This window comes from Agelaius tricolor, unplaced genomic scaffold (assembly GCF_023055355.1).
Source record: "Agelaius tricolor isolate 1412-34295 unplaced genomic scaffold, bAgeTri1.0.p SCAF_15, whole genome shotgun sequence".
NCBI lineage: Eukaryota > Metazoa > Chordata > Aves > Passeriformes > Icteridae > Agelaius > Agelaius tricolor.
The window spans coordinates 13,159,198-13,184,987 of NW_027269275.1; the positions used below are offsets into that span (position 1 = coordinate 13,159,198).

The window sequence follows — 25,790 nt, forward strand, 5'->3', positions numbered from 1 at the left end:
CTGTCCATGGACAATCCCCAGTCAGGGACATGGCAAGAGAGATGTGACTTCCCAGGGATCCTCATTAGCTCAGGTGCTCTTCAAAACACAATTTAATGCTGGGTGGAGCTTTGTGGGGAGAAATGTTGTTCTTTCTGGAGCATGCAGGAGGCACAGCCATTACACTGGGCAGCCTCTTGCTTGCACAAGCCATGCATCAGTAATTAGTGGACAAGTTCACTTAATTAAGCCACTGAGGGGATGCTCTCACAGCATGGTCATTGCTCTTTAAACTCCTTTGCTCTTTAAACTCCCCCACACACAGGAGGAGAATCACACTTAGAGGTCTTTTTTTTTTCTTTGAAATAGTTGGATGTGAACCAGGAGAGAAAACCATTTCCCTATTGCCAATATGTTTATCTGGTCAAATGATCCCAGTGTCTTTAAAAGGGGGGAGTGGTGGCAATAAATTGTCCTTTTTTGTGGCCACAGTAGTTCATGGCTTGGGCTCTGCCTTTCCAGAAGGTGATCTGGGTTGAAATCTGTGCTCTTGTGTTTGCTTCCTACTCCTGTTGGAGCAATTGTGTGCCAAATGCAGATGGAGTATCTCCAAAGTACATCTTTGCCTTGGAAAGTCACCTCAAAGGGTGCACACCCCCAGCAAGGCTGGGGATGCAGGGTTGTGCTGCTCCATGCTACAGCCTCATTGGTTGGAAAACAGAGAAAAGGCCTGGATTTTCAAAAATATTTGGATTTTCTTGATTTTTTTTTTCTCCTTTGGAAGAAAGACTTTTGTTTTGGAACAAGACTAGATATATGTGGGCTCTACAATGCAGAAAAAATTGTATGACACAGAAATCTTTAATTATTCCTTCATTTCTACTTAAACTTCATTATACTCTGCTTAGTTAGTTGGGTTATGGCTTCAATAAGCTCTTGAATTAGTCATATTAATGTAATAAAAATTGAAAGCTAATTCACAGCCAAGTGTTCTGGTACTTGAAAGACTTTTGAAATTATTTTCCTGAAAACACGAGAACAACTTGTCACGATTTTTCTTTTTAGCTTATTGTTGTGTACAGGAGTGTTAAATATTTGGCATCTGAAAAAAAAGGTGGTAACTAATGCTCACGTAAATGTTTTTCTTCTGAAGGGATTTGTGATACCTGATTGCTCCAAAAATGTCCTCTGAAGGGAAGCTCAGGGATGGAGGGTTGGGGATGACAAGGGAGCTCATCAGGAGCTGCCACCTCCCATCTCACCAGCCCTGAACCCCAGATCCTGAATATTTGCAGAATAAAAATCCCTACTGGTATAACCCAGGTGGGGCTTAGTTACTAAAGTATTAAACCACCAGATCAGCCTGTAAATTGATTTGTGGCTGGGTATTGCACGTGGCTTTTGCTGTGCAGCTCCCAAGCTGGGCCAGAGCCCCCCTGTAAGAGCAGTGGGGATGTGGCTCTGTGTCAGCAATGTTCCCAGCAGGCAGACTCCTGGGGGATGGAAACAGCCTGCTCAAGTACCCATTGATTTCTCCCTACAGTTTTTCATCTGAACATTATCATATTTTTTTATTAAGTCAGCTTGTGACTTCAGTAATTTCTTTCATTAGCTTTATTCTGAAGGCAAGATGGCTTAAAATTAAAAGCAACTTCTCAGCTGCATTAACATTCAAGCACAATTAAAAAATCACACAATGGCAAGATGTGAGGAAATAAAAGACCGATTTTGGCAGCAGCAGATCAATTATTACAATGCAGAATCACATGGAATACAATAACAGATTTTTTTTTCTCAGTAACATGCTCTAGCTGCAAACCCATAACCATGTCAGTAGGTGTTTTTAAACAATAACTGTCTTCTGGAAAATATTATTGAAACACTTTGTGGGTCATGCTGCTGTCAAAGCTACTTTTCACATGCTGCTGTCAAAACTACTCTTCATGTGTCTGCAAGCAACATTTGACTTCCCAGGCTGTGTGCTGGAGAGAGCCTAGGGGAACAACCAGCCAGGGTCCTGGGGCTGTGCCAGGGCTGGAAATGCATCTGCTGGGGGCTCACCTGAGCTCCTCTGCTGCTGCACTGCTCAAGTTCTGTGTTGGGAACCACCTGCTGCAGAGTGCTGAGCAGTGCCAGAGCCCCTGGGCCCAGGAGTGGCTCTGGTGCACAGTGGGTTCAGTGATCTGCCCATGAGAGCACCAGGGAAGCTGAGCCCACAGCTCCCCAGGGGGTTTTGTAGGATTCAGGGAAGTAATTCCAGGGTTTGAGGAATATAAGTGTCCAAGAGATGAAGATAAATTAGTGCAGGAGCTCATTTTGCAGAGAGGGGCAGCTGCAGCTTGTGCCACCAGCCCTGCAGGAGAGACCCAAGACAAGAGGTGACATCTTCTCACCATGGCAGGCAGCACTACCCAAAGGGGCTGTGGTTCAGCACCACCTCCTTCTTCAGCAGGAGACAGGCTCAGGCAGCACCTCCTGGACTCCAGGCATTTGTGCTTGCCTTGGTCTGGGTGTCAGGGCAGGGCTGCAGGAGGATGCTGGCAGGGAAAGCCCTGATCCACTTATGCTGGCAGGTTAGACAGAGCAGGGATGAGTTTAGGTAAAGAAATAACTTCCCAGGATATAAATGGATGGATAAGATATAATTCTGTTAAGGGGTCGTTCCAGTCCTTGAATGGCACTAATGATTGTGTGGGAATAGGAGGCACAAAGAGATTAGCAGCAATCTTTATTTCCCAAGCAGCTGGTCTGTTGAGATGTTGTTATGTAAACTTAACGTTCCTGTGTTAAGGAGTGATTGTGCCATTTTGTCTAGAGGCAGTCCCAGGCAAGAGCTGCTTCATAGGGGCAGAATTAGGAGAATTGGTCCATTGAGAAAAGTATATTTTGCAAATTTTTATTCTGAGTAAATGGGAACAAACACATTCCTGTGTGAGTGTCTCACCGGGGTGTTGCCAGGCTGGATGTTTGTAAGGAAGTCAGAGGAGCTGATGTGCCGGGTGTGCTGGGTCCCCCCTGGGCAAAGGTCCCTCCTCAGGGGGGATGTACAAGTACCCATTTCCCTCTCAGGGAACATCCAGAATAACTTGTGAGCCTGTTCCAGCTGCACAGATGCTGAAGATGCTCTGAGTGAACCAACCCTGCTCTTCTCCACAGGCTGTCCCCACTGGTGGCTGGGGGATGCTGAGGGTGTGGGTGATGTTGTTGGAATTAAGCCTTCATCTGTCCTGTCATTAAAGTTGTCTTTCTTTCTCTCTCTTTCTTTTTTCCTGCTTCCTCCCTGCCTTGTTCTCCCCCTCTTGCAGTAATGTGGACACCAAGGAGCTCTGTGGTGAGTGCACTCCCTCCTTTGGGCAGCAGCAATCATTGTGTGCATGAGGGCCTTCAAAGGTTGCATGAAACCCAGCAGAGATTGCAGTGCTGTGGAGCTGGGGATCTCAGCCCTGCTGCTGCTCTGCTCCTCGTTCCACAGGAAAATTGGCAGAACTTTTTTCATTTCTGTGCAACACAAATGGGGTCAGAGCTAAGCAAAGTACATGGACCCTGTTCAATAACAAGCTGGATTTTAATTTCTGGAGGTGTTGTGGCTTCCAGTTTCACTCTAAAGTTCAATAAACCCATCTCCCTCTGCAAGACCTGTAACATGTTTCTCCCCAGGCCAGCCTTCCTGTTTCCCAGCAGGCTGCCTGAGGAGTGCACTACCTCTGCTGTACCTCCCACAGCTTGCAAAAATTAAAGGCTGAACAGAAAACCTGTGATAATATTTTGTCCCACACCTTGACCAGAAAGGGGATGTTTCCTGCTGGGATTTCTGAAGGGCTTTGCTTCATTAGGAGGTGACTCAAACTGCTCCCTCAGTGTGTTTTATTGTGGATGCTTGATATTGGGAAATGCTTCCTGCACCCCAGCTTTTTGGGAGGAGATGGGAAGAGAGGTGTGTAGCCTTGCAGAGAGCTCATCCATCTCTTCTCCCCTCCTGTGCCAGGATACAGAAGAACACATGAAGACACCTCAGCAGGTCTTCACCATTTACCTTCATCACTTTGCAGTTAATTCCAGCCCTTGGAAGCCTGGCTGGGAGTGGGTTGTGCAGACAGAAATGGGGTTACTGGTGCCTGTGCCAGCACCAGGCAGTTACTCCCTATTCTTGATACCTTAAAGAATTCTCTGTCCATGGGTGTGCCTGCACCAGGACATTGTCCAGGGTTTCTCTCCTCCTGGTGCACTCAACCCCTGCCCTCACCATTTTGAGCATCCAAGCTGGCAGCAAAAGCAGCAACAATTCCCCTTTCCACTGGTTATTCCTGCTTGTCCTTGCTTTGGTAGGCAAGAAACAAAGACTTCTATAAAATCCTTTTGGTTTGGTGAGGATATGAAGGGCTTGTTCCCATCCCTCCATTCCTACTGCAGAAGGTCTCCTTGCCAGCTGACCCAAGAAATCAGCTCTGGGTAACAATGGCATTGTTTAACCCCTCACAGCTTCCTCCATCACTCTGATAAAATCAGGAAATTACATGGCTGTCACCCAGTGTGATCCCATCTCACTGCCTCTCCCAGGGGTGAAGCTGCCAGGAGAGAAGGGAGATAAACCCATCACCTCCTGGGAAAGCTGGGGGAAGCCAGAGAAAGGATCCATCAGCCCAAGTTCCTGCCTAGATCTGTTATCTGCTACATACCTGCCCTTGCCTGTGATTTATTTGCTTGCTTCTCCTCTAAGTATTAAACATAAACCCCCAGTTTGTCTAAATGGGAGCTGTGGTGTCTCTCTTGAAATGGGTTGTGTGTTATAAAATGTTGAGAGCATCTTAAGAGTTATTTCTTGAGCCCTGCAGCTTCACATGAATAAATAATGCTAAAGCAGCAGAGCTGAATACTTTGTTAAAGTCAGCTCTGCTCTCCTCCCATGTGCTCCTTGGTCAGTCTCAAGGGCTGTGCCCACAACAGCTCATTTCCCCTGAAATGGATGGCTCCAGCTTTTTATTTCAGGACTTAGAAAAAGTCTTTACCTATCAGATCTGCTCAGTTTTTCTTTCCCAAGTAGGAAGGAAAAACCAAACAAGCCCACTGCAATGAGAGTGAGCTGTTTACTTATCATGGAACAGCTGCTGTCAGTCATGCTGTGACATTCCGGTTCTGCCAAAATCTGCTTCCCTTTGGATATGTTCTCAGACTGTAAATAGCTATAGGCACTTCTAATTAAGCCAAGAAAACCTAATTAGTGGGATTGTTTCCTGAAGTTTATGTCTTGCTGCACTTCACAGAGATGTCACCTCAGTGTGAAACTCCCTGTCCTAGGCTGAGGAGCAGCACTGGTGGCTTTTAAGGAACAGCTTTTTGCTGTACTCTGTGTCAGTCACCAGAAAAGGGAAAGGACAAGGATGGCACAGAGGATGTGTGGCTCCTTCTGTGGAGAACACGTGATTTTGGGCCCAGCTTGCAGCTCTCTTCTCTTCCTTTGAAGGCATATTTTACTCTCAAAAGCTTGTCCAACCTGTGATTGTGGGCTGAGGTGTAAATGTGACAGGAATGTGGGGAAAGATGTAAGGCCAGTCTCAGCTCATATAAACTGGGGTGAATTGGAAGGCATTTGAATGCTTTGAGTGGCAAAGAATGTCAAGGGAATGGAAAGGGAATTTCTTTTGAGACCCCTTCCTCCATGCCAGCAGTAGGAGGGAGAGATACCATAAACAATCAAATGCAGAAGTAGGCATAGAAATAAAGAATCTGATGAGTTATTTTCAATGGGGGCTACTGGGTCTTACATCTCCTTTCTACAATGGCCCCAAACTTCATGGGAATCACATCACTTCCCATCCCTGCAGGACAAATTGTGACTTTGGCTAAGGACATAGAGTATAAAAATATCCCTGGAGCCATCCTCTCAGGTTTATGTTACCACCAATAATAGATCTTGCTGTGCCAAGTAGCCTCAAGTTACATTAACGTGTTCCCATCATGCTTCTCTTGGTTTTCCCAGACTATTTTGCTGACCATATGGGAGACTACGAGGATGTTTTGGCCTCCCTGGAGATGCTGAACCTCTCCATCCTGAAGGCCATGGACTACACCAAACGGGTGAGTGCTCCTTCCTGCACCTCACCTTTCACAGGCTCAGGGTGAGTGGGGTAAAAGTTGCATTAACAGAGCACATAAATCTGAAAGGTCCTCATCCTCTGCAGCAGTGCTCTGTCCTCCTGCTCTGCAGACAACACAGCCTCTGGGTCTCTCAGGTGGGATTTAGAATGCATGAGTTGTTGTTAGCATCACTGAGAGGGCTTTTGGAAGCTTCATATTATAGAGCTGCCTTGAAATCCAGCTTCCAGCTTGGAGGGCAACCTCCTTTCCAAATACAGTTGCCATGTGTGAAGCTGCTGTATTGGAAACTGTGTGCTTGAAGGACTGCAGAGGAATCATGCAAGCACCACAACTGAGACATAATGACCTGGTTTATATGTGCAAAAAAATCCATCATGTGACAGTGATACTGGACTATTATAGACAGTGACACTGATCAAGAAGTATATTGAAGTTCCTTTATGAATACCTATACAATCTGAGCTGATATACCATATAAACATCCCTGCTGAGAGGTGCACATTTGTTGTCTTACCAGGCTGAGAGAAGTGTTTACAGAGCTTTAGCTCCTTTGATATTATTTTCCTGTCCTTCCACACCACTTAATAGTGCAACTGGGCTGTATCAGTGATATTTGTTGCCTCAGGATAATCAATCCCTTCTCCCACTTCCACCTTCAACTACATTTGCATTGTTATTTTGTGCCATGATGAATAAAAAGCAGTTTTCCTCTTCACTGGTGAGCAGTAAGGTAGTACACTGAGGGCCAAGCCAAGGAGGAAGGTTTTGCTTTTTCCAAGCAGTTGTAAATACTTCCCAATCCGACTACAGTCCTCCTGCAAGCAATCCACATGGAAATCTCCCTTCCATCTATCTTTGAAGCTAAAAGAGAAACTCAAATTTCTCCACATTAAAGAAGTGGCAATGATAAGAAGTTTCAGGAGTTAGAATGGTAAATGGGAAATTTCTCTCCCTTCTTGCTGCTGAGTAAAGAGCTTGATTTCCTTACTTGATCAAAATTCATCCATTTTGATTTTTGTGAGGAAAGCAGCATGGAAAGTGAAGGCGCATATTTAACATGTTGATGTCTTGCCATTATAAATTAAAGGCAAAAGTCTTTGGCCAAGCACTGATCTGTCTGAGGTGAGGTGTTAGTGATTTTTTTATCAACATTATGAAAGGGTTAAAAAAATCAGGACAACACGATTTTTTTATGATTCAGTTTCTGTGTCTATTCATGTCTCATTTTTATTCATTATTAGCAATTTTCATGACCATCAGGTTTGCCAACTATGTATTTTAAATAAATCTTAACATGCTAATTGAGATCTTAGTGATTCACTCCAGTTTGCTGATCGTGATGCCTTCCACCACTGCTTTTCCAGTGTGATGTGAATTTATATGACTAATTCTTCCTAATACTTTGCAAGAGGAAGATGGTCTATTCCCTGCTTATAAATCAGGCATCTAAGCATTTGGGTATCACCTTGGATGAGACATCTGCAGCAGAAGCAGGATGGTTATTCCTAAGAAGAACACCTTTCCCCCTCCTCAATTCAGCAAATTGTGGCAGGATTCACCTGCCTTAATTGCAGCAGGTCAAGGTTATTTACCTAAACCTGAGCTGGTCACCCCATCATGAATTTGTGGAGAGGAACAGGGAGATCTGGAGCACTGGAGGCACCTTCCTGCTGTGGCACTGAAGGATCACAGCACCTCATCTCAAATGCAGACATTTCCCAAGCCAGGTGAGGCAGGGCTGCCCCAGCATCCTCCCATCCCCTCATTTCACCAGGCCCTGGGATGTGCTGCTCTTCACTGCCTGCCAGATTTTTGGCAAGAGAGCAAGCAGAGCAAGACTCCATCACAGAGAGGAGCTGGCAAAGAAGTATTTAATGAAAAGCACTGCTCCCCACTGTGATTTTGTGAACAAAGTGGTACAAACCTCATCAATGAATTATTCAAAGGCAGGCACTTTGTTCATGTAAAGAAGCAGGGGAAAAAAAACCCAACAGAAAAGAAGCTGTTGTGGGTGGTAGAGAAACCTGTCTGCAGTGTTCAAACAGGATACATTTGTTTTGGAAGGAATTTAAAGCTCATCAAGTTCCACCACTTTGCCATGGGCAGAGACACCTTCCACCAGACCAGTGGAGCACAAAGCCCCATCCAGCCTGGCCCTGGGCACTTTTAGGGATGGGGTGGTTTCCTTCTGCTCCATCTTCTCCCCATGTGATGCTGTAACCAAGGGTCCCATGCTGTTGGGGTAGCAGGATGGTTAAAAGATTCATACAGTTAAAAGATATTTTTAGAAACATTGGAAGAGGTGAAAGGTGACCAAAACAGCAGGTTTTTCATAGAGTCAAGTGTGGGTTTGTGTCCCCTGTTGCTGTCCTTACACTTTTTCCTGTGGCCAGATCCTGCAAAGGGCTGGCTGATGATGCTGAACATTGTGAGTTGTGAGCAAACTGCTTTGCTTGTGAGCTGCTCCTGCTTCTCCATAATAAAATACACATTTCCTAAGCTGGAGAAAACTATTGACCATTCAGGAGTGTTCCTATTCCCTCCTTTTCAAACAATGTATTTGGGGCAAACAATAAATGAAGCCTAATCTTTTTCTGTGTTGTCTTTCTGAGAGGTGCCAGCTGACAAGAGGGCATGGAGAACCATGGTATTTAATTGCTGTTTATATTTCTCACCTTAAAAGACAACTGATTATTTCTAGCTTTATAAAAAGAGAAAGCAGCAATTATCTGGTGCTGGAGGAGCTCGTAAAGTATCAGCAGTAATTAGATTCAGTAGTGGAAGGTCTCACAGCAAAACAAAATCTGTCATTGTAATTATTTTCCAATACAGTGATGTCCGTGCTGCATTGAAATCACTGCCGGTGACAATTGGAAATGCAAAGCTAAATTGGAGAGAAAGGAAATGAACTTTGGGGTTCTAAATAAAGCTGACAGCAGGAGATGTTCCTCTATAACTCTCTTTTATGTTATGTTCTCTATAACTCTCTTTGTTGTGTAGTGCAGTCAGCAAAGCCCAGAACCAACATGATGGGGAAGGAGGTGGATTGTGCCAGGGTCAGGGGTGTGAGGGGTGGTGGGAGCTGGGAGAGCACAGCCAGGGTGCTGCTGTCCCTGCCCCTCCCCAGGTGAGTCCCCTGCCCTAGGGCACAGTGCCCACCCAGTGCTTCCACCACCCCTGTCAGCTTTGGGGGTGACAGGGCAAGTGCCTGGGCATGGCAGAGGTGGTGCTCACCCTCACCCAGACGCCCCAGGAAATGTGACTTAGCTTGGTAAAAAAACAGTGTGGGTTTTTGAGCCTGAGAGACTCAATTATCCTTGTTCCTGTCAGGTTCAGCTTCCACTGCCAGCTGCACTGGGACTGCTCCTGCTTCCAGCTTCTGCCAATTAAGCATTTTGCAGGACTGACCATGGAAGCATCAGCAAGGCTGACCTTAAGTGGTGAGGCAAACTTTAAAAGCAAGCTGCAAAGAATCCAGAAAAATGCTGAGTGATGAACATTTTCAAGGATGAAGCAGCTCAGATTTAAAGTCAAATCATTTTTTTCCTGGGGATGCTTCTGTTGGGCAGCAGACAGGTCCAAGAAACACTGGTGACTGACCTTGGTGCATGCCCTGTCCCAAACGGAAGGAGAGTGCTTGGAAAGCAAAATTACCCAAAATCAGAGCTGAAATTGCAACTGCCCATGCACATGCCAGAATGAGACTGGCTGCAGGGAAGAGTAGGGTACAGCAGGAAGGGTTTATGGAGCAGCCCTGAGGATCTGAGGGTGACCCTGGACCAGCTGCTGCTTGGTGTTCAGCATCACCTTTGGTCCTGGAGAGAGAGTGAAGATATGTGAAAGACAGTGTTTTACTCCTTGCTTGCTCACTGCCAGTCTCTCAGTTCTCTCATTCAATGGACCTGGAGAGGAAATATGACCAGGTGGTGCCACAGCACACACCCCCTGAGAGCCTTCTCCTGTCAGAGTGCCAAACACCATATGTGCCTTATGGACTGGCATGTACCCAAAGCAGCTGCAAATGCATTTTCCCCTTAAAATTCATTATTTAGATGTGAGAATATGTAAATCATAAAAAACTGAGTGCACTGACCTTCAATACCAGCTGCTGTTGTTCCAGTAGCAGTAGGGAGCCCAGAGGTATCTACATACAGGTGAATAGGTTTGCATGTTATTTATGAGTTAAATTGTTCCTGCAGCAATCCACCCTTCTTGTCTCTGCCTTTGAGATGCACTTGCAGTGAACAGGAGATGCTGGGCTCCTGGGGCTCGTGGAGGTGCTGCAGAAGATGTCTTCTCCCTGCTGCTGGTGCCAGGCTGACCATGGGTCTCCCCCAGTTTTCAGCAAACTGCAAACTGCACTTGTTTGAGCAGCTCAGTTGCAGCCCCAGAGCAAGAACCATCTGCCAGCAGTCTTGGATGCTAAAAATGGGGGATGGTATTTTTTGTTTTACAGCACAGCCCAGATCAGCAATATAAAGTGCTCTTATTTGCATTCTTACCTGCCACACTTAAGCTTGCCAAAAGTGATATTGCTCTTTTTTGAATGATGACACCTCGAGATAAAATAGTCACTAGAAATAATCCTCAAAAAGAACATTTTCTTTCCATCTTCCAGCTAACCCTTTATCTCAGCCTTTCATTTAACTTGAGCAGGTTTTCTCCTGCTCTGCTGGATGGATTTGGTGCTCACACTGAGGGTGTCAGGTTCCTGGGGCAGGGCTGTGCCATGCCAGGGGATGGACCCATGGCAGGGTGGAACAGCAGCACAGTGCTGGCAGTTGAGAGTTGTGCCCAGCCCGGAAAATATGAGCTGCTCAAGGCTTCTCACAAACCTCATGTTCTGCCCTTGCCTCAAGGTGGTTGAATGAACAACAGCTGAAGACTTCTGGTCTGGGTTTGAAGGCCATGGGGTGCCACTGCAGTGCAGCATAGCCAGGTCTGAGACACTCCATAGATGCAGTTAGAGACGTAATCATGGTGCATGGGTCAGTGAAATGGTAAAGGATGAGTCAACTCTCCATGTGTTTTGAATGATACATTTCTGAACAATTTCTGTGTCAATTTCTATAGCAAAAAGCAGATGCTGATCTCCAGAACAGTTATGGAACTTTATAGTTGAAGAACAATCTGAAAGGAAAGGAGGTGCTCCTTTAGCTTCTCAGAAAATATTTCTGCAACTCTTCTCTGAAGCTGATTTAAGATAATATTGCACCACAAATTAAAACAAAATGTGTTGCTTCAGTTCTGAAAGAACTGAATTTTCCCCAACTTTTCTGTTCAGACTCCAGACCAGAAAGCTGCTTCTCCGCGCGATGCCATCCGGAGCAATTTTCCTGCCAGCTCAGGAGGGCTGTGCAGGAGATCCACCTGGGCTGCCAGACTCTGGGGAGCAGGGATTGGCAGGGAGATGAATCTTAAGGTCTCTCTTGAAACTTATTTTTAGATTAAGATCCTCATTCACTGCTCTTCTCCTTGTCTATTGCTGCAAAGCTCATGTCCCTCCATTCTCTCTGAAAAGGAAGAGCATCTTCTCTGGAGGTCTTGCTTGTGCTGTCCTGGCTCCAGCTCTCATGGACATCTGTAGGAATTGATTTTCCTCCTCTTCCCTCTCATTTTAGGTCTGTTGCTCCTGGGATTTAGGTAAATTGTACAGTGAAGGTGCCAGTGCTGTTGTCTTGCCAAATAGTCTGAGAGCAGCTTTGAAGGGAGGGAGCAAGTCAAAGCATGAGCATGTGGCACAGCCAGGCTGAGCCTTCAGCAGCTTGACCATCCCACACTGCTACATCTGCAGGGTCCTTTGAGTAGGTCCTGTTTGGAAAACAAAATCTGCACTTTCCTTGGAAAACTGAAATAAAATATGTATCAAATTGCTGCCTTGTGGGTACTAAATACAGCTAATTAGGAGCATGTGTGAAGCAAAAGGCTGATTTGTAGGGAGGGTGTTGAGCAGTAGGAGGCCACGCTCCCAAGCCTGTTCCAAGCCTGCTGGGTGAGGGTGCAGAGGGTCCAGAAGCCTCTGGATCCCCAGGTGAGCCTGGGGATGTGCAGGACAGCCTGCGTGGGCCAGCAGACACCTGCCCTTCACATCCCTGTGGCTGCACCAGAAATGATGGATCCAGGGCAGCAGGGAGGTTCTCTGATAGTGAGAACAGAGAAGTCCTGTGATAAATTGCTTGGGAAGGGCCCATGGCAGGAAACCTTCTGGACCAGACAAGGTAAGCATGAGATGAGAAGAGTCCAACATTGAGATTTGCAGGAGGAGGATTTTATAGCAAAAAAGTTTTCAAATCCATATGATGCTGTTGTCATTTTTTAAATCTGAACAGGTGTCTCATTTGGTTTTTTAGAGCTGTTTTGGGAAGGCTGAGGGTCTTTCATATGGTAATGCTTTCATTTATCAACTATTTAAATGCCTGTTCTCCTCAGGTTTCTCCTACTGATTATGTGCCAGGCAATCAGTTTTGGGTCTGCTTTGGAAGGGATTTAAAAGTCGGGGGGAGGGAGAGGAGAAAGAGGCAGGTCTGAGTGTTATTTTAATTATAAGAAAATATCTCTTGGAAGCAAACAAGCAATTATGAGCAACGAATTTAAATCAGCCACTCAGAGATTACAGTGCAACACATGCCTGTTTTTAAAGGGCTGGGTGGGTGGAAGATAACCCCCCCATCATCCTGGAATGAGGCTTGATGATGTTACATGGCATGGCAATAGGTTTGTTGTCGGGTTTTGCTTTTTTAACTGGAGGAAAAGTGTGGGTGAAACGGAGTTGCCTTTGGTTTCCAGCTGAAAAGCCTTCTCATTTTGGCAGCATCACTCTGTGGGTGTGCTTGGACTGTGGTTATTAACAGTTGGAGAAGTCACCAGTGTCCCCAGGCGTGGTAATTGTCAGCCAATTTGGCCAGTCTTGCTGGAAGCCAGCCCTGGGAAGCTTTGTTGGTCAGGTTGTAACCCTGTGAGGCAAAGGGAAGGTGTGGGGAGGTCACAGTGGGTCTCCAAGTTCGTGGGTGGTGCAAAATAATCTATATTTTACATCCTGTAGTCTTAATGAGCTGAATAGTGACCTTTAAAAATGCCAGCAAAGAAGCTTTGAGATGTTCAACAACGTTAAAACTCTCATTCCCCGGTATTTGGTCCCCACAAGGACGTGGCCATGAGAGCCCTTTTTTAAGCATCCATTTGCAGTGTCTGGTGAGGGAAACTTGGCAGTGGTTGGTAAATCCAAGCACTCAACAACATCAAAATCCCAGTTATGCTTTGCACAAGTAACACATCCCAGGGATGTTTTCATTAATCTGTGCCAGAATCTGGGCGATTTTGGGTGGGTTCCTGTGGAAATCAAAAGCTGGAAGAGCTGTGGTGGGGCTTTGAGCAGACTGTGCCCCTATGTTGGCTGCCAGTGTGTGTGGGAAGGTGCCTCACAGACACATGAAAACCTGTGATGTGGAGGAGGAGGGTGGATTTGGGGTTTGGACCTCAGCCAGTTGACCGAACCCCATTATTTCCTCAATAATGCAAGCTGTCCTTTCCCCACTCCTCTCTCATTTTTGAATGTCTCTGTTTCATTTCCTGCTTTGTCAGATCAGGAGCTTTCTGAGGCTCTCCTGAGAGCCACCAACACAGAAATCTCAAGGCCATCCTTTCAATGATGTTTTCGCACTTGCTGCTCATTGCAAACACTCAGGCCCCCCTGTTTGCTGCAGCAGAGGTCAAGGCCAGGCAGTTCAGCAAAGAGCTTGTCTGGAAATGATGGATGGGAAAGCGCAGGCTTGGAGATGTGCAAGAGTTTCTGGCACAAAGCAGCTTCATTGAGCAGCAATTATTACATGATCTCCATAAATATTTTAACTTCTCAAGCTAAGCAAGGAGGAAATAACTCTTCAGGGTGGAATTAATAAGACTAAACCTCATTAAATCTCACTAGGATAGTCTGACAAATGTTTTAGTAAGACAATGGGAAGGATCCCTTTGTAGCTGGTCTTTTTAATGGTTTGTTTTTGCAGCCCTGAAGAAGACACGTGCTAGAGGAAAACCTGAGGGATTGCTGAAAATACCTCTAAGCATGTGCATTTCTGATTCAGATCCTGAGAGCAAATCTCACAGCTGAGCTGGCAAATGGCCAGTTAGTTAAGTGGGAGAAATAAAATCCCTGTTGTTTTGATTTTAGATCTATTTGTCTTACTGGCCTGTCAAAAAGCATCAGATCTTCACAAACACCCCAATTTTCTGTGCACTGGCTGGAATAGCTTTGTACCCAACATCCATCCATCCATCCATCCATCCATCCATCCATCCATCCATCCAACCATCCATCCAATCTGTATGTAGGGAGTTCAACTGATTTAAATGAATGTGGCAATCACCTGTTTGATTTTTCCTAAAGCTGAACCAACATTATAGGCTGTGGTTAGGTAATAAAAAATCTACCATTTAACTACACATCCTCTCACAGCTTCAGCATCACCATCACCTTGCTGTGCACCACCCTCTCCTGAGGATCACTGTGTGGTGCATTTCCCCCAGAAACACTGTTGCTGTGAGCAGGTTTTCTTGTGTCAGACAGAAGTTATTAAATGCTGCTAATTGGATGCTCAAGAAGCTGTCAAGAAACTAATGCTCCCATTCCAAACCAGGCTGAGGAATCAGCTCTGTGATCAGTTCCCCCAAAGGGTTTTTTCCATCAGCTCATTCTTCTTTCATGATTTAATACAGGAGATAAAGGCGGGGATAAAGGCCCTCTGGTTCTCACAGAGCTGCTCCAGTTGCCATGGAAATAACCCTTGTTAATAGCTTCACCATGAAACAGGGATAATTTGCTTTGGAGAGCTTGGGGTGCTCATGTTGTGCTGCTGCATGGTCAGATAGCCAGCGGTGCTGGGACCACTCCAGTCCCATGAGTGTGGTCATTGCTGATGGAATACAGGGAGCCAGGACACCCATTGCTGTCTCATGGCTCCAAAAATTCAGTAATTCCTCCCAGAGGAGTCCCATGCTGAGAGATGTGAGCACAGAGGGACACATTGCCCAGCAGGGCTTTGCCTGGGCATTGTGCTGTCCCAGCAGGCACTGATGGGTGGGAAAGAGTCTGGGAAAAAGTGGTGCTGTTGAACCTGGGTTTTGGGGAGCCTTTTGTTAACTGCAAATGTTTTCAGCTCTGATGCTGAGTGGTTGGCTTCAGCCAGAGCTGGTGAGGTCAGTGGCCACTGGGTCTGATTGGGGTGGTGTTGAACTGGTTGGAGTGGTGTTGAACCAATTCTGGATTGGTTTGGTCAGTGTTGGACAGTGTGTGCCAGTGTCCCACCTCTGGGACAATGCTGGTGACTGTCAGGAGGTGTAGGAGCAGGGCAGGGCTCAGCAAGGCTGTGCTGGGAAAGGGGCCCTGGATTCTTCATGCAGATCAGTTGTTCTATTAAAATATTTTCAGGTGTTCTTTGTCGTGAAAAAGTTCGTGTTACCTGGGAGCTTCTGTCAGTCAGACAGACAGAACATTAGCCCTGTGAATCATCCCAAACCCCTTTAACTTGAGCGCTGGATTGGCCATACTCTTGTGGACTAGGGCACTGTATAATATGCTGAACTCTCTGAGCAGGGATCTCCAAAGCACAGGGCACACTTTGCATACCTGCACCCACTGGCTGCAAGGCAACAGTAAAGTAATTTAAGATCATGCTAAAGTGAGCAACTGTGGGCTTTGGGTAACACCTCTTTACATCATGGTGACATGGCAGGGGACCAGGGAGGGCTGCTGGCCACGTGCTGCACTGGCCAGGGACCCTGGTGCTGCTGCAGGTGCTGCCCTGGCACTCACCGTGCTCCCCGTGTGCCCCTGCAGGTGTACGAGAGTGGCAGCAACGTGGACCAGTTTGTGACGCGCTTCCTGCTGAAGGAGACAGCGAACCAGACCCAGTCCCTGCTGAGCTCTGTGGAGAGTGCTGTGGATGCCATTGATGAGCAAACCAACCCCACCAGGTCTGCAGCACTCCTGCCCTCCTCTGGTGCAGGAGGGCGGAAGGGGAGGAGGAGGATGCTTTTGAGGGGTGAGGGAAATGCAGCAGACATTGTGCAGCAGAAAAGGGGAGCTGGGCCTTTCTCTTTGCCTCCCTTCTCAGCTTCCTGAACTCTGGGGGCTTTTCTCCACTGCTCTGTCCTGCCCTGTCCCTTCCTCTCCTGCAGTCCCCAGGGTCACCCTTAACAAGAGCACTGTGTGTGGGGATGCAAACCAGGGGCAGCACCTGGCACCTGGCTGGGCACCTGGCACCTGGCTGCAGGGGGCTGCAGCTCTGAGCAAACCACTGCTCTCACCCAGGGCAAGACACAGCCTGAGGTGAGCTGGGGACAGCCCACAGGGACAGATTTCCACGCCAGGGATGCTGCCCCTCCTGCCAGAGCACTCAGCAGGTGTAACCATCCAGAGGGAAAAGGCGCTTGTGCGCTGAGGACAGGCAGTGCTGTCCCCCAGTCTCGTGCGGGGCTGTCCCCAGGCCAGCAGCCCAGCACACGCCACTGAGCTTGGGCAGCACAGAGGAGGCCGTCTCAAGATCTCCCGAGTGCTGCCAGGGCTGGGCTGTAAGGAGTTGCCAGCAGCAGAGGCAGAACCGCAGCACAGCCCCCTCGGTGTCAGTGTCACACAGCTCCCCAGAGTGCCACTGTCACCAGCTCTAACCGGGACAAGTTGCCATGGAAACCTGTCTGTTTGTCAGACCAACCCTTCTCCTGCTGTTCCTTCAAACCAGGAGGCCTTGGAATGCTTGCAGGGGGATGTTTCAACTTCCCAAAGCCATGGGCAGGCAGAGGGGCACATGGAAAGTGAAAATCCCAGCTCCCTCCTAAAACAGACTCTGTGGAACACAGCAAGACCTGGGCACCTCTGCCACTTTCTCACCAGCTTTTCCAGAAGGAATGCTGTGGGTTTCATCACCTCACATTCCTTTCTTCTCCTTGTTTTTTGGTAATCCTGGTACAAAAAGAAGTAAGAGCTCCTGCAAAACAATGAAGAGGAAACAAACCCAACATCAGGCAGAGCAATTAGAGCCCATGAAAGACTTTGCTGGCTTTTATTTGCTCATGTGTGAGCAAATAAAGATCATAATGGGGAGTATTGTAGTTGTTTTCTCATGAAGATAATAGCTAAAAAGAAAAACAAATCCCACAAAAAAATTATCTCCTGCATCTGCATGAAGACAAAGAGGTGGCCTAAAAATCACAAAAATAAAGGGCTGTAGAACAAAGTGCAAGGCAGAGGTCCAAGATGGAGACACTTCATTAAATTCTGATTAAAATAAATCTCTGCCTGTTTTTGCCTAATTTCCTGTCTATTGACAGGGGATAATCCAGGACCAGCAGTGTTATAATTGCACAGCCTGTAGCAAAGGGATGCTCCTGCACCCTTTATTGTTGTTCCTGCTTCCTTATCTTGGAGATGTTCTTTGGGACCTGCACACCATGTCCCTGTGTATATGGTGGAGCCCACCCTGGTGATTTACAAGGTGTCTGGGGAAAGAGAGCCCAGCAATGGTGCTTAGGAGGAGCCAGGTGCCAGGGGAGGGACAGGAGGGCAGGGAGATGCTGGCTGGTGTGGTGCCCATTGGGCACTCAGCATGTTGTCTCCAGCTGGGAGCTGCTTGACTAACAAAGAGGAGCCAGGGCTCCCAGGCACCTCTGTCAGCAGTCAGCTGGCACAGAGCTGCTCTTGCTGGAAGGAAACACTGGAAATCCTTTGAGCTGCTCAGCCACTCCCTCTGGGCACAGGCTTCCTGTTGGTGGAGAAGAAAGGAGAGGGTCATTCTTCCCCAAACCCATTCCCATCTCACTCACATGGATGGCAGCTGCAAGCCCTTGTGAGGATGGCAGATCTCTCATTCTCTCTGGCTTGCAAATAAACAAGGTCCTGGGAGGACCACTGAGGACCTGGTGCTGGATGGTGATTATGGATGCTCCATCTGTGGAAGTGTTTCAGGACAGTTTTTTGGATCTATGAGCAACCCTCAGGCCAAAGGGGCTTTGTAGACCCAGACAAAGAAAGCGTGCTGGAGGAAATGCTACAGTGGATGTTTCCATTCTTCAGAGAACTGCAGCTGCAGTTTGTTAGTGGGATACTCAGCCTCTGCTCATGGGCAAGCATTCAGGCATGGGCAGCCTGGGTGGCAGCAGCTTTTCCTGTCTGAAAGCCACCAAAGCCACTGGACTGCAAAACCAGCCCAGTAAGGCGCAGCTGGCTGGGCACAGGGGCCTGAATGCCCCATGTTTCAGGTGTCTGTCTAGGACAGAAAAAGGCCTTGAAGGCTGCTGGTGGTGCCAGGAGGGCTGTTCTATTCCATAAGCAAAAAAGAAAATGGATGGCTGCTGGAAGCAGCCCACTGACAGTCCTTTGTTTCTGACCCCTTCCAAGGGCTCTGGCATCATGGGCAGAGCTGCCAGAAAGGATGCCCCAGTGCTGGCTCATGCCACTCTGTGTGTGCCAGCTCTGCTGTCCTGACACCCTGTGTGCTCTCTGGTTGCAGACACTACCCCAGCAAGGATGGTCACGGCCTGAGTGACACCTGGTATGACAACTCTGTCCCCAGCTACTCTCCCAGCACCTGGATGGTCCCCAGGGAGCAAGGAAAGAGCTTCCAGGCTGGTAAGTGCTGGCTCCTGGAGTGGCTTGGAGCGCTCAGGTCCCAGCAGCAGCACAGGGCTCTCAGGGGGTGCCTGCAGGTGCCCCTCACTCCACCAATGTCTCCTGGCTCTGTGCAGGTTCCCCTGACACCAAGGCAGAGGGGCTGGAGGGGCAGATCAACAGGCTGGCCAAGCTGATTGGCAAGCTGGAGGACAAGGTAAGGGCCAGCATTTCCCTGCATGGGGCTGTCCTGCCATCCCAGGGACAATTCAGGGACCTTGCCTCAGCTGTTTTGGGGCAGGGATGAGGATGTGCTGTTGGGAATGTTGGCTGCAATGGGGCAGGGGGAACTTTTGTGAAGGGTCCTGACTGGAGGTGCAAACGGCTCATGTGGAGAAGGGGGCACACTCATTGCCAATGGTGGGGACAGAAACCCACCAAGGAGGGAGGGACAGCAGCCTCAGGCAATCCACCACCCCCTCTGCTGCTTGTTGCCCCTTTCCCAGACCCTGTGGTTTGACCTGCACCAGCGGCTGTCGGACAGCGAGAGCGCGGCCTGCACGGTGAGTGTGCCCACCCACCACCGTGGGTGCTGGGGTGCCCCTGCAGCACAGAGGCACGTTTGGGGTCACTGTGTTCCTGTGGGTCTCACATGCCGTGTTTGGGGGCCCTGCAGTACCTGCTCCTGGTGAGGAACGAGATGACAGTGTCACACAAGCACCTGGGCGAGTTCTGCAGCTCCCTGAAGCAGTACCTGAAGAGCGTGGCCGGGGAGCGGGACTGCTTCCAGTGGGTACCATCAGCAGCTGCCTGTTGGGGGCTGGGGACATGGGGCTTGGTGTGGGATGGAGTGGGGACCAAGCAAAGGACTGAGGCAAAGCAGCCAGGATTTGGGATGCAGTCACACTCAGCCACCAACACTGGGCTGGGGGAGTTTTGCATGGGCTGGAGAGTGCTGGGATGGTGAGGGGGGCTACCCCTACCTGGGCTGCTGGGGCTGAGTCCCCCCTCAATAGCCCACCTAAGAGCACAGCTGTGGCTGCAGAGGGGGGAGGGATGCCCCACGCTGGGGGCTCACCCCCTCTCCCTGTTTCTGCCAGTGTCACTGCAGTGAAGCTGCCTGATGGGGTCACCTTCATCATCTACGAGTTCTGGGAGACGGAGGAGGACTGGAAGAGGTAGGGGAGGGGATGAACAAGCCCATTTTGGGAGGCTTGGGCGTGGAGGGTTGTTAGAGCAGCTGAGCCCCAAGCTCTGTCCCCTGTCTGACAGCAGGACTGAGGAGCTGTCTGTCTGTCTGTTCTAGGGCTGTGCCTGTAAACAGGACAGGGGGGTTGGGGTGGGTCTCTACACCTCCCACCTGGGAGTGCCTTTGGATGTGGTGATGAGAGGGGTCAGTGTCCTGAACCAAGGCAGGGTGCTCTGCACAAGGGGAAGTGAACAGGATTGCTGGCACCCTGCCCTGCCAGAGCTGGGTGCTGTGGGGGGCTGGGATGGTGTTTCTGGGGGGGCTGGGTGTCACCCACTCTCTCCCACCTGGGCACAGGCACCTGCAGAGTGCCACCTGCAAGGGCTTCCAGCACGTCAAGGTGGACACGCTCAGCCAGCCTGAGACCATCTCCAGCGTGGCCGTGCCAGGTAGGAGGGCAGCCACCCCAGGGGGTGAGGGACAGGGACCCCATGGCAGCCAGCACCTCTCCAGTTTTTGGGGAGCAAGGGTGGGCAGGTGGCATGGTGTGAAGGACAGCACGGGCTGAGCTGGCTGGGCTGGGGCAGGGGGGGTTGAGGGTGATGTGGGGCTGGGCAGGTGTGACCCAGTGATGTTCCCCTGCAGCTGCCTGGTGCACCCTGAGCCGAGAGTGACGGTCAGTGCTGGGGGCCTGCCAGCACCTGTCCCCTCTGCGGGGTGGCCGTGCCCGGGGCAGGTGTCAGTGTGACCTGGCTGCAGTGAAGGAAACTCCCATGTGTGTGTTCCCCCACCCCAGAGAGTCCTCCCTCAGCTCCCCACCACCTGGGGCATCTCTCCCTGGTGTGGGTGGTCTCAGGGGAAAGAAGGACTGCCAGGGAGGGGCTGGCAGCGTTTGGGGAGGGGGACATCCCCCAGACATAGGTAGGCAGGGAGGGGGGCAACGGGTGCAGGCGGGCAGGCACTAGGAAGGAGGGATGGGAGTGGGAGGCTGGAGCTCCCCCTGAAAGCAGGGAGTAGGTGAGTCCTGGGAGGAGACTGGGGGGGTGAGGCTGTGCCTGGTGTGTGTGTGCCTGCAGGAATGGGGACCCATGCCCCAGGGGGGAGTCAGGGTGGTGGCAGAGGGGGGCTTCCCTTCTCCCTAGGTGCCCCTTAATCCTTTCCAGCTGTGGGCAGTCCCCAGGGGTTTCATTTGCATGTGCACAGTTGCAGCTGGTGCCTTGTAGGCGTGAGAGTGGCTGCCTCCCCTCCTTCCTGGGGTCTGTACTTCGTCTGTGTGTCTGTCCATCTGTGCCAACCCCACACCCACCCCGCCGTGCGTGGGGGTCCCTCAGGGTGTGTGGCACAGGACCTTTGCCAATTCCCTCTCCTGTCTTTATTAGCCACTGTACAACGGGGACGGTGATGCCAAATAAAACCGCCATGGGATCCAGTGGTGTGGCTGTGTTGGGGTCTCTGTGTGGGGCAGGACGCTGGGGGGCCCGGTGGGGTCACGGTGGGGCTCTGAGGTCCCTCAGCGCAGCAGCCCCAGCACGGCCAGGGCAGCGCTCTGCCCGCAGACAAAGGCACCGCCGAGCACGGAGAGAACCCCCCAGGCGATGAGAGCAGCCCTGCAGCGACACGAGCAGAGGCTGCCGGGGTAGAGCTGACCTCAGTGACAGGCCACGCTGTACCCCAGCTCCTCTGGCTGTGCAGCTCCCTGCAGGGTCAGCCTCCTCTGCCCTGCTCCTCTGCCCCACTCCCCGTCGATGGCAGAAGAGCCTGGCAGCCCCCCTGTCCACTGCAATGACACACAAACCTCGGTCAAAAAGCCAGCAGATGTCACCACGTGATCATTCCCAATTCTGCCCGTGCCCAGTGGCCCTGCTGACAGAGCAGAGACCCCCCCACCCTGTGCTCGGACACGGCCACTCCCACAGAGCCCCAGCTCCATCCTGTCACCACACGCTTCCAGCCCTGTCCCCTCCCCGGCCCCAGCCCCACTTCCCTCCTCCCCAGGCACACAGCCCACCTCGCCCCAGACCAAGCCCCTGCATGCAGCACTCACCCCAAACCCAGGTGCTGCTCTGCTGCAGGGTCCTCAGCACCGTGCTCCTTCCCAGACTGTCCTGGGCAGGCTGGGACTGTCCCCTCGCGGTCTCCATCGCCCCAGCTCATGTCGTCCCCTCTCCTCATGATGGGCTCATGCTCTGGCAGGTCTCCCCAAGGAACCTCTCCAAGCTTTGTCACCCATCTGGGTGACCCTGCTGACCTTCTGCCTTGGGCCCCTCCAGCACTTTGGCACCCTTTGGGACACCCTCACCCCTCCCCAGATGTTCATGGGTCCCCAGAGCACCCTCTTGACCAAGACCCCAAGGTTCCAGAGCACTCCCTCCACTAACCACATAACCTCCATCCTCCTCCCTCAAACTCTGCTGCTCCCCCAGGGGCACCACAGACACACTAAAGATCACACTTATCCCAAACTCACCAGCACCATGTCAGGTCCCCCTGACATGGGTGCTGCTGTGCCCCAGCCCCTCCAGACAGGAGCGGTGATGGGGACACACCACCCTGGCACAACAGACACCGAACACCTGATGGCTTCCTGTCTTGGGGCGCCCTGCCCCTCTGACCCCCAACCTGCCCCCACCGCATGCCCCAGTGCCACCAAACCCCACAGCTCTTCTGCTCCTAAAGATACTTTGGGTAGGTCCTTGATGCCTGGACACAGCCCTGGTACACAGGGACATTTCCAGGCACAGCCCCAGTAGAGCAGTTCACATCCAAATTCCCCTCCTTGCAGGGTTCCCACCTTGACCACGGTGACCCCCAGGGATCTGCCCTGGCCACAGCCCATGGGATACCACACCGTGTCCCTGTCCCTTCCCTTGCCCCCACCACCGCTGAGCATGCACTCACTTTTTGCGTGGCCCGAGGCTGCGGGTCCCAGTCACGCACACGAGGCACAGCCCTGCTGTCAGTGCAGAAGCTCAGCCCCAACACAGTGCCCCTCAATACACTGTCCCCCACAAGCACAGCCCTGCACCCCCAAAACAGGGCCGAGACAGGCCATTCTCCCCTGCAGCAATGCCCCTGGCACCAGTGTCCCCCCCCCACCACTTTCCTCCCTCCCCATGCCTGCTCTTGCCTGGGAAGATGAAGATGAAGAAGGCGCTGATGCCCCCGATGAGCTCGATGACTTTGCCGATGTCGGGGACAAACAGGGCGATGCCCAGCGTGGCAGCCATCCAGGTGACCGTCAGTGCCACCCGGCCCCGCCGCTCGTGTGCCTCAGACACCGCCACGGCCCCGCGCTTCGGGGCTGCCCACAGGTCCTTCACCACGGACCTGGGAGGGAGGATGGCAGGGGCTGACGGCACCCAGGGGAGCTGCACCGGCTCGGGGGACACCCGGCTTGTCACCATCCCCTCACCTGCCCAGCAGCACCACAATGGGGTAAATGGTGACAATGGACACGCCAAAGAGCAGGCGGGCAACGATGACAAGAGGGTCATTCCCTGGGTAGGACATCAGGACATCGGACGCCACGGCCTCGCCGAAGGTCAGGTAGCCATAGAGCCCTGCTGACAGGGAGGTGGGGTGGGCGGCTGTGCAGCGAGCAGGACAGAGGAATTCTGAGGAGGAGGAATGAGCCAAGGGGAGAGGGACCCCCAGGGCAAGGAGGAGTGAAGGGTTTGGTGCTGGGGTTACCAGTGAGGGAGTAGATGAGCAGGCAAATGAGCATGGAGAGCACAGAGACGGTGACCCAGTGGGAGAAGCTCTGGTTGCGCATGCTGCTGTAGATGGCCACACATGCCTCGTGGCACTGCAAGGCAAGGGGATGGTGCTGGGGCCCCATGCAGGGACAGCCCCCACCCCCAGCATCCTCTCTCCCACCTATGGGTGCCCTGTCCTGCTCTGCCCCATTCCCAGCACTTGTGTCCTGCCCCACAGCACCTCTGGTGACAGCCACAGGTCCCCTTTCCTGCAACCTGCCCGTCAAGGGACAGCATCCCCATGGTCTGGGATGCCATGGGGGGCTGCCAGCACTGTCCTGGCAGCTGCAGCCAGAGGGGCCAGGGTGACCTACCTGGAAGCCAAAGCAGATGGTGGGAATGACACTGAAGATGGAGGTCCAGGACGAGGACCTGTGGCATGTGGAGAGGAAGCACAGAACAAAAGGCATGAGGCTCTCATGGAGAAGAAACCTTCATGCCATAAACTGTGCAGCCTGGATGGCACTACGGGAATCTCTTTCCCAGTGATTCTGGGAGAAAGGGGTATTGCTGTGGTGAAAGCTGGGGCTGGGAGCTACCACCCACTGTGAGTTGTCCCCAGCTCACCCCCACCACACATAGGGCCCAGTGTCACCCCTGCCCCACCTCCAGCCCTGCCCTCTTGTCACTGCTCAGGCCATTGAGTTCAGGGCAGGAGGAACATGGGGCTGACCCTCCTACCTGGAGGGCTGGGGCAGCTCAGTCAAATGCAGGCTCTCTGCCGGCAGGTAGTATTTCAGGATGACAACCAGAGTGAGGTAGCAGGCAGCCAGTGTGCCCAGGATGCTGTCAGGGCATGGGAGAGCATCAGGACACAGCGAGGAGAAAGGGAGGAGAGGAGCCCCTCAGGTTCCTGGGAGGAGGTAACATGGGGTACAGGGTGCCTGGGGATGGGCCACCACAGGGATAGCCCAGGTGGTACCTGGAGTACTTCTGGAAGCCGATCTCCCTGGGGACAGAGAGTGGGAAGATGACGAGGACACAGAGAGCTGAGAGGGTGAAGCGCTGGTCCACGTACCAGGGGGGCAGCTGAGGGGCCCCACTCAGTGTCCCGTTGGGGTACAGGGAGTCACACACTGTGGGGGGCAGGGGGGGGTCAGCTGCACCCTGAAAGATGGCCCAAGGAGGTCGGGAGCATCCCACCATGGCAGAACCAGGGAGCCCCGTGTCTTTAGAATTTCCAGGAAAACCATGGGGGTGACCCCAGCCCACGTGGGAGCACCTTCCCCTCACTCCCCAAGCAAGCCCCAAACACAGTGAAGGGAAACAACTCACGTTTCTCCAGCTGGTCACCCACCACCCTGAGGAGTGCCACGGAGATCATGAAGAGGTTGAGGAGGAAGCAGACCTCGCAGAGCTTCCCCACGGCCGCCCCGCACACGGCCCGCACCACGCCCTGGTAGGTGGGCTGGGCGCTGAGGGCCGCGGCATAGCCCAGCACGGCCAGCCCGCTCACCAGGAACACCAGCGAGCCCTGCGGGGACAGAGCCAGCAAGAAGCGCCCTGCCGACCCTCCATCACCCCCAGAGCAGGACAGGACACAGCAGGCCCACGGCCAGATCACCTTGTGGGCCTGGGTAACAAAGGTCAGCAAAAGGATGGAGACACAGCCTTACGTGGTACTTTGGGTTTAGATTTGGGGTTTTGGGGCACGTACGGGAGCAGACACCCATTTACTTTGAATTGAGCTACAAGCCAGCTACAAGTGTGGCTTCAGCTGCAAAGAGCATCCCTCGGGTGGCACCGCAACACCGACCTAAGGATGTGGCGGGGGTCGGGACGGGGCTGCCGCACGGAGGGGGTGCCCGCAGCTCCCCGAGCACCAGAGCAGGTGCGTCCCCTCCCTCCGCTCCCTCCCAGGACCGGCGCCCCTCGGCTCCCTCTGGGGCTGCCGCAGCCCCTCGCCCTCGAGTCCCCCTTACCAGCTCCACCAGGAGGGCGGGAACGGCCCCGCCGGCCCTGCCGAAGGCCCAGGGGAAGCTCAGCAGCCCCGCGCCCAGCGCAGACTTGAGCAGGATGAAGACGGCGCCGGCGGAGGAGAGCCCGGGCGAGGAGAGCCCGGCGGAGCCCCCCGCCGCCGGCAGCAGGGGCCGGCCCTCGCCCGCCGCCCGCTCCATCGCGGCAGGGCTGTGGCCTGAGCGCGGCCCCTCCGCAGGGCCCCGCGGGGGCGGCG

At 51.8% G+C, this 25,790-nt stretch overlaps 2 protein-coding genes across 2 annotated transcripts in view; one reads left to right on the plus strand and one right to left on the minus strand.

Annotated features, from left to right (window-relative positions):
- NECAB2 (N-terminal EF-hand calcium binding protein 2) overlaps positions 1-20,726 on the plus strand; it is a 71,279-nt gene extending 50,553 nt beyond the window's left edge. The window contains exons 4-13 of the mRNA XM_071440455.1: positions 3,285-3,310; positions 5,957-6,054; positions 15,908-16,044; positions 18,576-18,694; positions 18,811-18,890; positions 19,180-19,236; positions 19,350-19,462; positions 19,774-19,851; positions 20,220-20,311; positions 20,508-20,726. Coding sequence (XP_071296556.1) covers positions 3,285-3,310; positions 5,957-6,054; positions 15,908-16,044; positions 18,576-18,694; positions 18,811-18,890; positions 19,180-19,236; positions 19,350-19,462; positions 19,774-19,851; positions 20,220-20,311; positions 20,508-20,536 — 829 coding nt within the window. The 3' untranslated portion in view covers positions 20,537-20,726. The remainder of the gene's footprint in view (positions 1-3,284; positions 3,311-5,956; positions 6,055-15,907; positions 16,045-18,575; positions 18,695-18,810; positions 18,891-19,179; positions 19,237-19,349; positions 19,463-19,773; positions 19,852-20,219; positions 20,312-20,507) is intronic.
- Positions 20,727-21,176: 450 nt separating this feature from the next.
- On the minus strand, positions 21,177-25,734 carry SLC38A8 (solute carrier family 38 member 8). The gene is made up of 10 exons (XM_071440456.1): positions 25,540-25,734; positions 24,893-25,091; positions 24,540-24,693; positions 24,299-24,403; positions 23,932-23,989; positions 23,553-23,667; positions 23,275-23,422; positions 22,990-23,189; positions 22,761-22,812; positions 21,177-21,469 (listed from the first exon to the last, which is right to left on the minus strand). The coding sequence occupies exons 1-10, from the start codon at positions 25,732-25,734 to the stop codon at positions 21,373-21,375; spliced, it is 1,323 nt and encodes a 440-aa protein (XP_071296557.1). The 3' UTR covers positions 21,177-21,372.
- Positions 25,735-25,790: the final 56 nt, after the last annotated feature.

Coding starts and splice junctions, on each gene's coding strand:
- SLC38A8 (XM_071440456.1), bottom strand. CDS start 25,734: ATGGAGCGGGCGGCGGGCGAGGGCCGGCCCCTGCTGCCGGCGGCGGGG. Junction 23,190..23,274: donor ATTGTGGTGCTGCTGGGCAG/GTGAGGGGATGG, acceptor CCTCCCTCCCAG/GTCCGTGGTGAAGGACCTGT. Junction 21,470..22,760: donor AGCCTCGGGCCACGCAAAAA/GTGAGTGCATGC, acceptor GTGTCGCTGCAG/GGCTGCTCTCATCGCCTGGG.